This window comes from Jaculus jaculus, chromosome 9 (assembly GCF_020740685.1).
Source record: "Jaculus jaculus isolate mJacJac1 chromosome 9, mJacJac1.mat.Y.cur, whole genome shotgun sequence".
In the NCBI taxonomy this organism is placed as follows: Eukaryota; Metazoa; Chordata; class Mammalia; order Rodentia; family Dipodidae; genus Jaculus; species Jaculus jaculus.
The window spans coordinates 41921630-41939748 of NC_059110.1; the positions used below are offsets into that span (position 1 = coordinate 41921630).

At 38.9% G+C, this 18119-nt stretch overlaps 2 protein-coding genes across 8 annotated transcripts in view; one reads left to right on the plus strand and one right to left on the minus strand.

Moving 5' to 3' along the window:
- Positions 1–18119, minus strand: part of Nkain2 (sodium/potassium transporting ATPase interacting 2) — a 1180756-nt gene that overhangs the window by 295081 nt on the left and 867556 nt on the right. The window lies entirely within an intron of this gene.
- On the plus strand, positions 9278–10661 carry LOC101610093 (PC-esterase domain-containing protein 1A-like). Its single transcript, XM_045158886.1, is given in 3 exon segments — positions 9278–9342; positions 9344–10310; positions 10312–10661. Coding segments are annotated over 3 exon segments (1338 nt in total). The 3' UTR covers positions 10618–10661.

Genomic DNA, 18119 nt, shown 5'->3' on the forward strand with positions numbered 1-18119 from the left:
CTGCTGTCCGAATTCTAGCATTCTCTCTAAATAAAATGGCTCAAATGGGTTGGCTCTGGGATCCACCCACCAAATTTATGAACCAAAATCCTGTATGAAAAGCATGAGGACTTAACATTTGATTTCCAGCACCCATGTGACTAACTGGTCATGGCCATGCATGCCTATAACCTAAGTCTTGTGGAGGGTGGAGAGGGAGAATCAGTGGGCTGGCTGGCAGGCAGTCTGACCAAAAAATAAAAGGTCGCTCCAGATTCACTGAGAGACTCTGTCTCAAGGAAACAACATGGAAGAACAAGAGAAGTGCTGGAATGATGTCCTCGTGGTTAAGACACTTGCCTATAAAGCCAAAGGACCCAGGTTTGATTCCTCAGGACCCATGTAAGCCAGATGCACAAGGAGGCACATGCATCTAGGGTTTGTTTGCAGTGGCTGTAGGCTCTGGCAAGCTCATTCTCTCTCTCTCTCTCTCTCTCTCTCTCTCTCTCTCTCTCTTTCTGTGTCTCTCTCTCTCTCCCTGATTGTTTCTCTCTCTCTCAAATAAATAAATAAAAATATAATTTAAAAAAAAAAAAGCACAAGAGAAGAATACAACCAGCATTCTACCCCAGCCTCTGCATGCATGTCCACAGGATGTGTGCATCTGCCTAAACACATGAATGTACCATATGTACACACAAGAAAGAAACCATGAAACAAATAAAATTTCAGTGTTTCTAGCTCTAAAACATCATACAAAACCCAAGTGATTTGCAGGGTTTACATTTACATTTATTTCATCCTACCTGTGCTTCAGATTTGCAACTGCAAAGATGACAAACAGAATAATAATTCTTCAGCTTTCAGAAGAAAGTTGTAAATAATTAAATATCACATTGATCTTTGAGTTTCCTGTAAGTCCAGATAAAATTAGAAATGGGAATAACTAATTTAGACAAGCTAATTAACAGGATGAGGTTGAAATAGGCTAAATAGAAGCTGATTTCTCAAAACATACAGGGGATTTGGTGTTATAACAAGATACATTTTTCACATATCTAACTCAATAATATAATAAGAAAAAGGGATAAAGAAAAATTGAGCTTTTGGATGACTTTTCTACTTATAAAAGTCAAAAGTTTCATTTAAACTACTCAGTAAAGGTCAGATTGAATGTGCTTCAACTTGCTCTGACTTAACATGTTCAATAAATACTGGAGGCAGGATAGCATAAATCTACATTTAACTTGGTACAGACCCTTTAGTCAGGTTTTGACAAGAACTAAATGGAAGGTAATTCTTAGTCTTTCAGTGAGAACATGTTGGACTGTATAATTTGGAAATCAAGTTATATAACATGCTCTTGATAATACCTTCGTAAGATTTTCTGAATTTATCTTTCTTTCTCCCTCCCCCCTCTCCATATGTGTGTGTGTGTGTGTGTGTGTGTGTGTGTGTGTGTGTGTGTGTATTTACCATATTCACCTTCTGTTCAGTCAGGGAAGACTGTTTATCTTTGGGAAAATGAGAGTACCTAAAGAAGAAATACCAACAGGCCCCATGAGACAGCATTAAGAGTTATATAAACAGGGAAGGATTCTTGGGTCACTGGAATACATAGAATTTAAATTCATACTTGATGGATAGAAAACATAATTTCCTAATTGTCTTAGTCATCTTTATTTTACAGTAAATTCCTGGTCTTAGCATACATATTGTGATGTTTTACAATATGCTTAGGGCAGAATGAACTTTGGTATGTTCTTGTCATAGAGGAGATGAGAGGGATGCATGTCCACTTGGGCTGTGTGTTTATAAGGTTTATAAGATATAGTTAGGGCAAGCAGGCTGCCAGTCATGTACAGAATCAAAGAGTGTTTTATAGATTTAGTGGAATGCTAAAAGCAAAGGGATATTCGCCATGCCCTCTGTTTGGAATCCAGAGTCAGTGTGCTGTCCTGCTTCAGCTGTTTTATACCAGTGGGTTGGAAATGCTCATTATGGATGTAATCTAAATGTTCCCTTGCAGTCTAGCAACATGCTAGAAAGAACCTGGGGCTGTGGGTAGATGATATGCTATAAGGTATCTGGAGACTTCATACTGAACTGTTAGAGCTGGAAGAGATTGTGCAGTCTTACTCATGCTTCAAAATCTTCTTGCGAGGAGAAAAGAAGGTGAAAGGGAATAGTACTCATCCTGGGTCAGACTTTGAATGGAAAGAAGTTGGAACAAATCTGAAGGGCTTTATCCAGAAGAGAAAATTAGCATCAGCATGGCAAATAACAAATTTACTAGGACAGTTATCCTCCATTGTCACCTAAACTAGATTTAGAATCAACCAGGAGATTGGAGAGGCACTCCTGGGCATGTAGACACTTGAGGATATTTCCAGAGAGGACTAGCTGAGGGGGAATTTGGGCGGTACCTTGTCACAGGCAAAGGGCCTAGGCAGAAGGAGAGAGAGAAGAGAGAGAGAGAACTAGAGAGAGAGCTCTCATCTTTGCCATGCTCTCCTTGCCATGGTGGACTGAACCGTCTGAAACCTGAACCCAAATCAGGAATTCCTCCTTTAAATTGTTTCTGTCATATATTTGGATAAAGCAAGGAGACAATAAGAACATTTGCAGTTTCTTACAACACCTGGGTTTCATGGGAAAATTAAGAAGGGAGGTTACTCTTTCCTTTATGCAGGAGCATGTAACCAAGTTACTTAGAAGCAGCCTAAGGCACTTTTCTATAAAGAAATTCACCTCACTTGGTGCTCTGAGGCAAACATTTGACTGAAACTCCACATCCATTCCAGAGAACTCAGTAGAAGTGGTTTTAGCTTAAAAACATTTCACACTGGGAGAATTGTCCTCTATATTGGCAGCAAAGATGCTTCAGCGGGGTCTCTGCAAATGCCTGATTGAGATCAGCACTGGCGCTCTCCATGTGCTGCCCTGGCTACAAGAGCTCCAGGAGAGAAGATGTGCTCATTTGCTTGATAGAGTTATTAGCTATTTGGAGCAAAAATAATAATCTTAGTTGCATTAATTACAGTTGTTATTTCTGTCTGTAGCTATATATAAGATTAATTCCTACTGGAAACAGTCCTGGTTTGTGATATTACAGTTCTGTTATTAACAGAAATGAGAATATTTTTCCCTTAATTTTCTGTTGCAAAAGAGTACACCACAGATTATTGAAAATATAAAGGGAAGATGGGCAGCTTCTGATTTAATGGAGTGATGTTGTAAGAAGTTATCTGTTAAATATTCTCCCCTCCTCTAAAGGGGAAACAATGTTTCCTTAATGTTTAATCATTTTAATTAATGCAGATCAAGATTGATAGTTGGGCAGGCTAGGGATTGAATTAAATTCCATGTATACATGGTGTTTACTCTGATGTAAATACAGCTGAAGAATGGGACTAATAGTCCAATTACAAATACCTTATTGGGTTTCTGAAAAGGTCAACTGAGAAAGTGTCTATAAAATTCTTATGTGTTTGCCATCAGTTAGATGTTCAATAAATGGTAGCTATGCCCTTATCTGACATGATATAGTATGGGCCTAAATTCTGCCAACAGTGTGCAATGTTGTAAACTCTGTCTGAGGCAGACAAGCACAAGAAGTAGTTTGGCACCAGGACACTACTTGGCTTGAGTAATAAATATGTCCTCCTCCTTAAGAGTGCATTTAGCAACTGCTGGGAACCTGGGACCTCCACTTGTACCAGGCTACAGGTCCGTATCCCACACAATGAACTAGCTTTCTCCTTAGCGGCCACTATTCATAATCAGTACCTATTCGTGTATGTTCTTAGGTACATCTGGGAACAGCAGGGAGCCATCTAGCCTGAACTCATTCTGAATACATGCACAGGAAAGCAAACTGTCCTCAAAGTGAACATTTAGAGAGAAACCCCTATTTACCATCTTATGCCTGTGTATAACTGGGGGTACACATGGTCAAAATCAGATGCATAATGGGAAGAAACATACACGGTGGAGAAAAACTCAAAGCTGTGAACAAAACCTGAGGACCTCCCAAGCTAGAGCCCTAGCAACAGATGCAGATCTACCCTCTGCCAAGAATCCTGCAGAGAAGCCCAGACCACTTCCTGCTGTTCTTGAGTCTTCACCACTGGTGGGCACTGCCCCTGTGATAGTGAACTCAACCGTTATTATCCATTTGCTCTTAAGCAAGTGTCTTGACCGCTTAACTACTTGTGTGTGCCTTTCTTCAATTCTTTGAGTAAGATGCCAAGAACTTCCAGATATCACTAAGGATTTAATACTGAAATTCAAAATATTTGGCCATAGTAATTCAGATTTTGCAATTTATCTTCCACTTGTCATTAAATATTTTTGAGCACAAAACAACTAAATGACTGAGAGGTGTTTTTTTTTTTTTGTTTGTTTCAAGGTAGGGTCTCACTCTAGCCCAGGCTGACCTGGAATTCACTATGGAGTCTCAGGGTGGCCTCAAACTCATGGTGATCCTCCTACCTCTGCCTCCAGAGTGCTGGGATTAAAGGTGTGCACTACCACACCCGGCTTAAGTCTGAGACTTTTATGTAACAGACATTTCTTGTTCTCTAAAAAAAAAAAAAAAAAAAAAAAAAAAAAAAAAAAAAAAAAAAAATGCCACAGGGAAGCTTTTGCTTATATCTTTTAACCCAGGTAAGGAAAAAAGTAAAGATATCTTTTAATTGGCTATTTGTGAGCAGAGAATTTTGTTGTTTGTTTATTTACTTACAGCTTATTTTTCCTTTTTGTAACAGGCTCTCATTATGTAGCCAAAGCTGACCTATTACTTGTGATTCTCCTGCCTCAACCTCTCAAGTGCTGAGATTACAAGTGTGTGGCACTTTATCTGACTTTTAAGTATAACTTTTATTTGAACAGTTTATTTTAGAAAGACAACAAAAATGAAATGATTTCAATAATGATCGTCTAGCATCATTTAAAAATTGTTATGCATTACTAATCATATAAATACTATCTGTTCTGCCCATTTTTAACCACTGACATGTTTAAGCTCTACTCTGTTGCCTGGGGAATGAGTGAAATTTTTATTTTTCAACAAGTCATTGGTTCAACCCTTAGATCCTGGTTCTTAGACCTTCTTTCTGCCTATTTAACTAGTGACCCACACAGAGTTTTCCATTTAATATTTAACTCTATAACTTCACTAACTTGGCTGCACTAGTTATTTTATACTGAAAACTTCATTAAACATTTTATAATCAAGTATTTTCATAGGACAAATAATGGCAGATTTCATGCTCTTCAATGTCTTTACCACATCCAGCATGCTGTGACTTCACGTAGACTTATCTGTGTATTGAAAGAAGCAGACTGAGTAGGTGACCAACTAGATTAAAAGGATGTAAGCTGAAGACTCCTCCTGCCTTGTTAACTATGGAAATCATAGAGATGCTTGCCTGACTTGTTCCTATTTAAGTGCCTGCTTTGTGACCAGATTTTTCTCAGATTCTGAAAATCCAAGGCCAGTCATCACCACTCACATGGGAACTGATATTTGGTTGAGACAAGCAGATACAAATTCTCTGAAGTATGTTTACCATTCATTTATTTAGCACACAGAGAGAGATGGAAGATGATTCTAATGTTTTTATAAATAGATAACTGAAAATTTAGTTTCTGCCTGTCTACGAGTGTTTACTCCTTTTTAGAACTGTGAACAGTTTTCAGGCTAAAAACAAGCAGACTGGACAAATCTGAGATTTGCTTCAATATGCACTTGTGCAGTGGGTCACACAGCCTCTAATAATCATTCACTGGAAACCAACTTCATTAACCCATGAGTAATTACCAACACTCTCATGAATAATGGTGATGATAATTTTAGAAACAGCCGTTTAGCTGACACATCAAAGGTGACCAAACATGTTTCACAAAGTAATGACTCTGACCAGTGAAAAATTAAACCACATCCCCTCATCAATTTGTTTTTGGATAAATTAATGGAGTTTCCTACAGAATAGGTTTTATTTTTACTTTTTGGTTTCATGTATATGACCTGGATTGGACAAAGGACATACTGAGGTGAGACATGGGTAATGGCACCCTCTCTAATTCTCAGACCTGTCAATGTGTGGAGACTCATGATCGCCAACCAGAAGACCACTTTCTCTTACTTGTACTAGGTATTTGATTTACAAATACCCTTACAAAGTAAGAGTATCAGGGCATTTTTTTTCTTTATTCCATGATCTATGGAAATGATTGTATTCTTATTTAAAGGTGAGGGTATTAAAGCACTGGGTACTGGCCAAAAAAAAAAAAAAAAAAAAAAAAAAAAGGATGTGAGAAAAGAAATATGTAGCAGAGTTAACCACATTTAAAATAAATTAATATCAGCTAATAAAGTCAGAGATGAGACATTCTAGAAGTATGGATTCTATGCTATACTCAACTAAGTAAAATAAATTAATTTGTTTCACTGGATATACAGTTCTGTAGTAGAGTACTTGCATTGCATGTGCAAAGTTCTGTTTCCAGCTTTCAAAAATGAGTGAATATTAATTCATAGCTTTAAATGAAATCCAGTTGTTTTTCAGACAACAGAATTTGGAAATTATAAGGGGGAAGCAGTAAGTTCATGTCCAGAATCATGGAAGATGACACTGCTGTCTAGTAATCATAGCCAATATAATACATTACACATCAGGATCCTGGATATGAAGCACCGAACATCTATTCTACTTTCATGATGTGCTGTCCTTTTGATGATTGTTTAATCAAGACAAAATATCAGAAAAATGACAAACTGAGAACTATTACAAAAAACAGCTGCCTTTGTTCGAAACTGTCAAGGTCACGAAAGTAAGGAAAAAGTAAAGAGCTGTCAGAGATATGAGATGAATGGGATTCCTGACAGCAATGAAATGTGGGGTTCTGGAACAGAAGAAACACATGAATTGAAACATTAAGTTCTGTACTTACATTAATAATGCTGTACTAAGATGATTTCATTTTTATAAATCCTCTAGAGTTATGTAAGGTAGTAACATAATGTGTGAAGATGAGGGCAGGGTATATGGGACATCTCTACTATATTTTGGTGATTATGAAATTTTAAAATGATCTCAAAAGATAAATTTTTCAAAATCACTTGATTTTGACTCCTAGCTATTGTTTATCTTCCCTCCCTCCCTCCCTTCCTCCCTTTCTCCCTTACCTCTTTTCTTTCTTTTTTCCTGTCTTTTTTTCCATTTATTTATTTATTTATTTATTTATTTATTTATTTATTTATTTATTTATTTATTTATTTATTTTGAGGCAGTCTGAAGTAGTGCAGGCTGACCTCAAACTGATTATAAGTTTAAAGTTCTGGTCCTCCTATGTCCTGCCTCCCAGATACTAGAATTGTAGGCATGTACCACCACAGCCAGTTCATGTGGTACTGAAGATCAAACCTACGGATTTGTGCACACCAGGAAAACACTCTACCGCTTGGGCTTGGACCACAGACTCTCAGTAAAGCTTATGGAAAGAGCTATCTGATGTCTTCAACTCTCACACTGACCTCCTTTTTCATTTTTAGTTTTTGAGGCAAGCCCAACAGACTAGACCCCCTTATTTTTAAGTGGGAGAGCATGAGAGTATAAGAGCTAGAGCGAGAACAAGAGTGAGAGCACGCGAGAGAGAATTAGTAAGCTAGGGTCTCCAGCCACTGTCCTGGAACTCCAGAGAGGGAGGAGGCCCCTTGTGCACACGTGTGACCTTGCACCCTTGGGTCATCTTGTGCTCTGGCTTATGTGGAATCTGGAGAGATCCGTAGGCTTCACAGGCAAGCGCCTTAATGGCTAAGCCATCTCTTCAGCCCACCTCCCATTTTTTTTGTACCAGTTTGGTCAGGCTGCACAGTCTCCACAATTTCCTTAAAATTGGCGCAAAATGTCACCTTGGAAAAAGTGATGACTCCTTCCTACCCCAATCTACCTGGATCCACAGCAGTTTGCTTAGTTGGTACTCCCTTCTTGTTGAAATGTTCCCTTTTCGTGCCACACATATAACACAATCTGGTTTCCTTGGTAATTTACTTGGTGCTATTTCTTACCCTTTGATACAGTTTCTACTTCTGTTAAGGCATAACTTTCAAAAATGTGGTATTTAGCTTTGGTTTTTCGAGGTAGGGTCTCACTCTAGACCAGGCTGACCTGTAATTCACTGTGGAGTCTCAGGGTGGCCTTGAACTCACAGCAATCCTCCCACCTCTGCCTCCCGAGTGCTGGGATTAAAGGTGTGTGCCACCACATCTGGCTCTGGTATTTAGCTTTTCATACCTCTGTATTTCATCACACCACTCAGCTATCCCTTGTCAATACATTAAAACACTATGGGTGTTGTTGTTTGTTTGTCCACGATGTTTTCCTCCCTATTGAACATGACAAGCTTTGCTTGATGAGGGAGGTCTTCTTTTCTTCTACAGTAGTGAGGGTCAGATAGGGACTGAGGGGACCTGAATAATAAGGCTGTACTTCTAAACTGTTCACAAAGCTTATCTTTGTTTATGGAAGAAAAGGTGAGTGAATGCTTACAGGATTTTCCAGGGTGATTATCAAATACAGTTGAGAAATCTTAACTGTGATCATTGTACATTCCAGTTTGGATTTTGTCATACTGAGTTACATTATTGCTCCCTGTCACTTAGAATCCCATATATATCAAAATCACAAGTTAGTAGAAGACTTCTAAAAATGCACATCCATTTCAAAAATAAGGTTATTCATATTTTGTTCATCAAGTGATCCTTTATAGATGTAATATGGATTGGACTAGATGAATTCCTTGAAAAATATTGTCTAGACTTGGTCGTCGTCATTCCTGCCCGCCTCCGCCTGCACCCGGGCTCTGCGCCAGCCCGGGTAGACTCGTCCCCTACTCCCTTGGGGCCCACCTTGATGCTGGCTTGTCCCCGCCGGCATTGGGGATCGCCCTGGGCGGGCCATGAGTAACCCGAAGTGGGAGCTAAGAGTGTAGCCGCCTCTGGCGCCAAGGGCCGAGGGGCACTTGAGGCCAATGTGGGGCACGCATGGAGAATGCCCGGCGTCAAGCTGCCCAGCAACAGCTAGCCCGGGCCCAGAGGCTCTGCCGGGCGGGAAATTGCTCAACCTCCTGCTCTCCGGCGGCGAGGGAGTATGACGCCTGACCAGCAGCCTGCTGCGGGCTAGGTGCGCGGTGAGCCGGCCTGCCCTGCACACGGGCGGATCCCTGGAGCACTGAACTTGTCCTCTAGCAGTTTAGTGGCCTCTCCCTGCAGCTTGCTGTTTTTAGTGGCATCATGGTCTTCTGCCCGAAAAACGAGGTGCCACACCAACCACCGCGAAGCGCCATGGCCTACTTCCAGGCTGCATAACAAGTTTGTGGCCATCTTGGGGGACTCCATCCAGAGAGCTGTGTATAAAGATCTGGTGCTTCTTCTCCAGAAAAACTCGCTGCTTACAGCTGCCCAGTTGAAAACCAAGGGGGAGCTGAGCTTTGAACAGGACCGACTGGTGGCTGGGGGCCAGCTGGGTGAGCTGCACAACAGGACACAGTACCGAGAGGTCCGCCAGTTCTGCTTCAGTTCTGGCCACCACCTTGTGCGCTTCTATTTCCTCACTCATGTCTACTCGGAGTATCTTGAGGACATCCTGGAAGAGCTGACATACGGACCTGCCCCAGATCTAGTGATCGTCAACTCCTGCCTCTGGGATCTTTCCAGGTATGGCCGCTATTCGATGGAGACCTACCGAGAGAACCTAGAACGAGTATTTGTGCGCATGGACCAGGTGTTACCAGTCTCCTGCCTACTGGTGTGGAACATGGCAATGCCCCTGGGAAAACGTGTCACTGGGGGTTTTCTCCTGCCAGAGCTGCAGCCCCTGGCAGGCTCTCTGCAGCAGGACGTGGTTGAAGGGAACTTCTACAGTGCTACACTGGCTGGGGACCACTACTTTGATGTCCTAGATCTCCACTTCCATTTCCGGCATGCAGTACATCACCGTCATCAAGATGGTGTCCATTGGGACCAGCATGCATATCGCCACCTCTCACACCTGCTCCTGGCCCATGTGGTTTATGCCTGGGGTGTAGAGCTGCCCAAGCGTGATTATCTCCCTGACCAGTGGATTAAGGACTGGCCAGAGCTGGAGCATCCATTCCAGGGAAGCTGTAGGCAGCCCCCAGACTTCAGGGAGCAGCTGACCTTGCCTTCACCCTCCCCTTGGCCTCTTCCTATGTCTCTTCCCTACTCACTTCCTCAACCCCAACCACCTCCTTTGTTCCCACCCCTGCCCCAGGATGCCCCATTTTTTCCCAGTTCATTCCTTCCTACCCCATGAATTCTTCAATTGTAAAGCAATGGAGGACTTCTCAATGCCACCCAACTTAGGATATGGCCTTGGAGTGAACTTTGTGCCTGGCCCTCTGCCACCTTCAGTCCCTGGCCCTGCCTCCAGTGGTCAGCACCAGGGCTCAGTGATCCACCAGGGCATGCCACCCAGTGTTTCCAGCAGCCCCTACCATGTACCAAGGATGGGAAAACCCAGTAGGCAGCAGCTCAGACACTCAGACAGACTGATCCACACGTACAAACTGGCTAGACGGGGACATGCCCATTCAGGGACATGGCCTGGGTAGACTGGATCTTGGGCTGGAGCTTGAGGTGCCAATAGCCCTGCAAGGCCTGTTTGCACCCTAGGGTACTGGACTAGGGTGTTGTTGTCCAATGCTGTCATTAATAAAGGCATGGAAGGACAGAGAAAAAAAAAACAAAAAAAGAAAAATATTGTCTAAAAAATATGGCAAGCATTAATATATCCTGCTTCTTTAAGAAAAAAGGAAATTTTTGTGGTTAGTATCATGGGCCACTGGAGTTCCATGTTGAGATTTCCCTTCAAATTTCCCAAGCAGCAATACTAAATCTAAGAAAGGCTTAGATTATGATACTAGGAAACCAAAATCTATGACTTTGTTTTGGCTCTAATGACCACCAACACGCCTGTGTTGCTGTGCATGAGGCAAGAGCTGGGCAGCTCTTAGTTTACTAGTCTTCAGTTAGAGTGACAGTGTGAAAGCTGCATTGTGCGAATGGTAGCACAAATAAAGGGGGAATGCTGCACACTGCACGCAGGAATTGTAGTATCTGAGGCCAGTCATTCTAACCGACCTTGGCTACACACCTGACAGCTACATTGAAAAAGAAAAATATTGAACCGCATTTTCAGGAAGTAAAACATGAAAAGGGAAAGTTGCTAGAAAATGGCACAAAACTAGGTTTCTCCATAGCTTTTAAGCTAGTGCCTCTCTGAGTTACAAATGTCACTTTTAGACTCCAGCTGTTCTGAATAGGTTCTTAACTGCTGGCTAACCAAATATAAAGTCAATTGTCAGCAATGTTCCAGAATTTAAAGTAAGTTCTGCATGTATTAATAATTGAATGGTCAAGTCTTGTTAAGGTTATTACATTTCTAAAATGCTATAGCAAAACATAATTTAGAGACCCTGAATACTTCTCTATCATTCAATTAGTTTGTGGATATTATACAATTCCATCAGAAAACAATAGAGCACTCTCCACTTTACTTGAACTACTTATAAATCAAGGGTTTCACTGAAGGCAAAATTATACAATCCTTATTCAAGTACATTTTAGTCATTTAATTTTCTCTCTTGCTATTTGCAATGAATAACAATTTCTCACATTTTCTTTAAAATGGACAATTTTTTCACATAATTAACTCTAAAGGAACCATCTATTCTGTGTGCAGATGGAAATGTGAACAAAATCTTTATACTCATATATAATAGTTCTATCTCTTGTCAGAGATTCATTGATATTCATGTATGCTTTGTGCTATTTCCTTACTTTGAGGACCAAGCCATATTGATTTCTGATGCACCTTCTCAATCTTCCAACAGATATAATAAATAACAAAATATTCAGATTACAACAGGTAAGGTGGAATAGGGGGACACACACAAACACACACTAAACACACACTTATTCCATGCACCAAATCAAAGCGCTCTTGGTGTGAATGAGGAGTGAGGTATCACTTTCTGAAATCCTTGAGAACTTAAGAATCTCATTTAGGGATATTTGGGCTGAAGTTTGAGGATACAGCTTTGTGATACACAGGGCATTTATGCAACAAGTACTCAACAGAATATTTTTGGCTTAATAAAGAAATTGTGTGTGTGAGAGATTGACTGTATAGGTTGCATTTTATCCATATATCATTCTTTATCAGTGCCATATTTTCTATACAACATAAGAACTTTTATCTAAGTATGGGCTAAAAATAACTTAGGAAGTAAGAAAGTGGTATTTTTATGCACTATTTTTAGGGTAAATTTTGTTCAATATAGAACATTAAAAAAACTTGAAGAAGAGATAGCAATTTTTAAGTGTTGCTATTTACTTCTAATAATGTGTCATTAGAGTATACAGTGTCTGTCATTAATACAGAATCAAATAATCAAATTTTTGTCAGAATTTCTGAGACTAATGTTTGTGCTTTTCATTTTTCAGTTGCATTGCGGGTAAGTAAAAGCCAACTTTAATAATTATATTGCCATCGTTTAGTATGTTGTGCATAAACAACTATATCAGTGCCATGCATTAAAGTAGTTAGCACTTGATGGATGCACACACACAGTGGTAGAGAACCAGACACAACAATAAAACATAATACATGGGAGCTTCATATATATTCATATTTATGTGAAGCTCATAGAGATGTGTTCTTTTTACCTTGTTTATTGAAAACTTGCAAAAGGTAGAAAATGAGGTTAAGTAATTTGGCTTAAGATTTTGTTGGCTAGATAATAAAAACTTTGAATGGTCAAAGCAAAACAAAACAAACCACCACCACCAACAAAACCTCCAAGCCAATGCTGTACTTTGTATCAGGCAGCCATAAATACCCAAGGCTAACATAAATACCCAAGCTGTTGTATTATGTTAGATGTCAGCTTTTTTTTTTTAATTAATTCCTGTTGAATCGATTTCCTGTTCTAAAACGGGCAAAGGGCTATGATTTTAGCAGGGAAATGAGTATGACATTCTCTAATTATTTTCTCATTGTCTTTAATGAATGGAAGGTAGCTTTCCATCTTAAGTATTTGCAATTATTTTCAAGTAAGTTTTCAGTTTCCATGTAAAGAGCAATTTCCTAGAATTCAGGCTATATCCAGGTCAGGCACTACAGTGATTCTGCTTACATAAAATATGCTTTAGTGAATCACATGTGATCTCCGACCATGGAGGCAAATCAGTGTTATAACAATTAAATACTTTCCCTCTAAATTGAGAAAGTCTTATAGTTTCCTAATAGGAGAGCTTTAAGTCACTGCCTCCAAAATGAGAATTATTGAACACTCCATGATTTGGCCAAATAATTCTTTGTCTGTGTTTATCTGGTCTAAAGATGCATGAAGAGCTTCTGGGGGTTCTGGATTTAAAGTACACTTAAAAACATTCATTCCATCACACCATTTTCCATAAAGTGGCCAGATAGTTGGATGGAAAATGGGAAAGAGGTAGGGAGGCTGAGAAGTTCTTTCTTAGTTATAACTTGCTGCCTGGCTCCCTGAGCCCTGGGCTTTCTGTAGTGCTTCAAGGCCCCCACTCCCTGAAAGGTCTCCCACAATGCAGTCCAAATGATTAGTGAAAATGGACTTTACTCCAGGAATTTTAACAACTTACTTGCTGTTCTTTCCATATCAAGAATTGTTAACCTTTAGGGCTGGAGAGATGGCTTAGTGGTTAAAGCACTTGCCTGCAAAGCCAAAGGACCCAAGTTTGATCCCCCAGGACCCATGAAGGTGGCACATGTATCTGGAATTTGTTTGCAGAGGCTAAAAGCCCCTGAGGTCCCATTCTCTTTCTCTTATTCTCTTTTCTCTCAAATAAAACAAAATTAATTTAACAATAAGAATTGTTGCCTTTACCAGGACTTACTTGAAAAGTTTTACCATGATACTGAGATGTCTGACAGTCTATGGGTAGCTTGCATTTGATTCTTAGAAAAGAAATGCGTGTTTTGCCTCAACAAGTACTGGGAAAACAGGTTTATGTCAATATGGTAACTCTTCTTATTCTTTTATCAGTATTACCAGGATTTCTCTACCTTTTAGATTTCTAGGCTGGCACCAATACCAGGCAAACATGCTCACTAAGTAGCTCATTTAAAGGTCTTTATTATTTTTTGGAGTGTCATACCTCACCCTTGAGAAAGTGGGGCTTTACCTCTGTTAGTAGCTCTCCCCCAAATTAGCCACTGTCTTCTCTCAACTTGTATCATCTCATTACCTGTTCATGTTTCACTGGTCTTACACAGTTCTGTAAATTCAACAGATATTCTTGCATCATTTTATAATTTTTATCTCTTGTGTTTTGTTGCTTGAGTAAAAATTTCTAACTGAGCATCATATTACACAATATTTGTTTAAATCTTCTAACATTAGTTAATGGAAAGGCTTTCTCTTAAAAATTATTAAACATCAATTTGGGATTGATAAAATGGGTCTTGTTTTGGAGTTAAAGCCTATAAAAGTAAACATCAGTTTTCTTATTACAATGAAGAGCTCATTAAGCCTGTAGGTAATTAGTATTTAAATTAAGTGTATAATGAGATATTTACTAATCTATATTTTATGATGTACTTGTAAAGGTATAATTATTTGGTTAGGTAATGAAAAGATTAGTTGTTTAACAGCATGTTGTCTTTCCTAAGGAAAATGGAGTGCACATTTTGATTATGACAAAGCACCAACCACATTTCTTAATTTTTAAGCAGTTGATACTCATAGTGTATACCATTTAAATTCTATTAAACTTGTAAACATAGGGAGATATCTAATAAAAAGAAACATTCCTTTGACTTCCCAGTGGTGTTTTGATTGTTTTTATCATTATTTAATATTCACCAAGTAGTCGTGCTGAGAAAAGCTCCAATTTAATGTTTATCAAGTGCTGGGAAGTGTTTAGTGAGGGATCCAATCTACTAACATTGGATCTAGAAATTCAGGCTACCTATTCTTTAGAATGTTTGGAGAACATATAGTTTTGTGGTTTTTGTTCTGTTATTTTCAGTTTGAATCATGTGAATATTATCTCTTAAAACCAACTTGTTATTAGTTTATTATTTATAAAGATAAGAGTTTTAATAATTTTGCATTGTATTAATGTCCATTTGGGGCTTCAAAAGGCTGTTTAGCAGCCATCCAATCTCTTCCCCTGCCTTTAGCACCACAGACAAACAATTTTATTATTTCCCTGAGGATTTCAAGATAAAGAAGCACATTTACCCAACCTAAACTCATATTTTATATCTTGATTTTCATGTGTGGGGACAATTGTGAAGGTCTTCAGATTGGACTCAAAAGTTTGACTTTGCATTGCTCCTGACTTGAATCCACTGGCCAAGCCTCCTGTCAGAGGATTATTTCTCCATATGAGGCTAAAACTTTAAAAGAACTGAAATACTACAAGGGAGAAACTACAGAGTTGCACACAAACGACCAAGGTTAAGCATTTTTAAAGCTCCCATCAGGCCACCACCATACAGACCATTAATAATACATGAAAAATACAACATTTTTATTTACAACTTTTATATGATGATGCTTATTTATTTTCCTTATACTTTCAATTTCTAGATTTATTGTTGCTAATATTAAAATGTTAAATTTCCTACACTAAAAGATAATTGCTGAATACATAGAGTTTTTGTTTCACTAATTTCCTCTCAAGTGCTCAGTTCTTCTCACTATGTAATTAAGAAATGGGCATAGAATCTCATGAAATATTTATATAATACAAACAAGTTTAAAGATAAATTGAGAAAAGCAAATTTCATAGTGTCTATAACTGAAATTGACTCATAGACCACTTTCATATTGGTTAATCCAGATGCAACTTGAAAGATGTTAACACAAGTCTCTGATGGATGTCTCCAAGGAAACGGATGCCAGTGTTAGGAAAATAAATTAAACAACTGCTAACTGAGGTCTCTCTAATTTGTATCACAGATGGGACTGGCAGAAAATATTGGTGGGTGTTTTAAAAACATGACCTAGTCTTTCCCTAATTGAGGAGGTTTCTAATTGGGTAATAATTGTTTTTCAGTGTTGAATGCCATGGTGTTAAAGACATTTGTCAAAGTACTAGCTCTGACATCCAACAAGGCACACTCTTTTCCTGCAATACATCTTTCTATGTGCTTTTCCAAAAGTATGTTTATAATAATGTCCATAATTAAGGATGTTATATTAACTGAATACTTAACATATTGTATACACTGAGATAACCTTTTATATTAATTAATTCTGTCAATAATTGACATAGTTCCATTGTTCTTTTCAATGAAAAATGAGAAATTAGAGCTTAAAAACATAGTTACCCTTATTGTTATAAACCTCATTTTTATGAATATAAATACCCCAATCAAAGATTTCTAACATACATAATATACAAACTGTCATGATACAATATTGAATAATTCTTCTGTGGAGAAGTTTTAATGAGCTGGTAAGTCCAAGTGTTTTAATTAATAATCACTAAAAGTAGATATATTTTAGTAATACAGAGTGTAGGACCTGAGGAGAGGGCTTAGTGGTTAAATGTGACTCTTGCCCAAGCATGAGGGAATTGAGAGGCCCTGAAACTGCCAGATTTTGTATCTCCAGAATCCATGTAAACAGATGGGTATGGATATATGTGTTTGTATACTGAGTCTCTCACAGGGAAGAAGAGACCAGGGAATTGTCCTGGCTTGGGAAAAGTGGCAAGTTTTTGTCAGGAAGAAACTATGGCTCAAGCAAAAGCAAGAATGGGCTGAAGAGCAAAAGAGCAGGACCCTGGCAGGGTATCACTCTCTGCCTCAGGTGAGTGCATGCAGCTACTTCAAGGGCACATGCATGCACATATACCACACACATACACCATATTATATACATATAAACAAGAAAAAAGAAACAGTGATGTATAGCTGTGTATATTTGTGTGTGCATGTGTACAAAAATAGAAATAATTATTGAAAGAATTATGATACTTTTGATGGAATACCAAACAGATATATTGCTATAGTCAGCTTTAGTTGCTTGGATGAATTTCCAAACCAGGTATAGGTTATGAGAGGAAGGGAATTTATTTGAAGTTTATAGATCCAGGAAAAGTTCCATAATGGTGATAGAAACTGACCCAGTTTACCAGATCCATTCCGAAAGAAAGGGCAACTACCACCAGCACAAACAAGCACACTTCAGAAATCCCAGGAACAACTCAGTCCCTTTGTATACCTTTAGCTAGATTTCCAGATTTGGCCCTAAACACCTTAGGGCTGGACTGAGGATTCACAAATAGTGACACCAAAGTTCAAGCTTAAGTAAAACTCATGAATCTGTTGAGCCACATCTATTTATTGAGGGTCATTTATTTATTTTTATTTATTTGAGTGACACCGAGAGAGAAAGAAAGAAGCAGATACAGAAAAAGAGAATGTACATGCCAGGGCTTTCAGCCGCTGGAAATAAACTCCAGATGCATGCGCCACTTTGTGCATGTGGCTTGTGTGGGTCCTGGAGAAGTGAATCTGGGTTATTTGGCCTTATAGGAAAGTGCCTTAACCATTAAGCAATCTCTCCAGCCCATGGGTGAATTTATTTAAACTAGTGCATTTTGTACTTGGCCTCCAATAGATTTATAGCCATTTTAATTGTAAATTATGTCTGGTGCACATTTAAAGTTCTCCACAGTCTGTACCAACTTATGATAGTTTTTTATTGTTTTTTAAATATTTTATTTTTATGTATTTGACAGAGAGAAAGACGAAGAGGCAGAGAAAGGGAGAGAAGGAGGGAGAAGGGGTGAATAGGTGCACCAGGGCATCCAGCCCCTGCAAATGAACTCCAGACACATGCACTACCTGTCCATCTGGCTAACATGGGTCCTGGGGAATTGAACATGAGTACTTTGGCTTTGAGGGCAAGTGCCTTAACTGATAAGACATCTCTCCAGCCCTAAGAGTTTTAAAATCCCATGTTTCCTGTGAAATTTATCAAAGTGTCCACTAATCACTTCTCTTAATGTTCATACCCATATATTAATGCTACTCTCACTTTTGGTTAAAGAACCT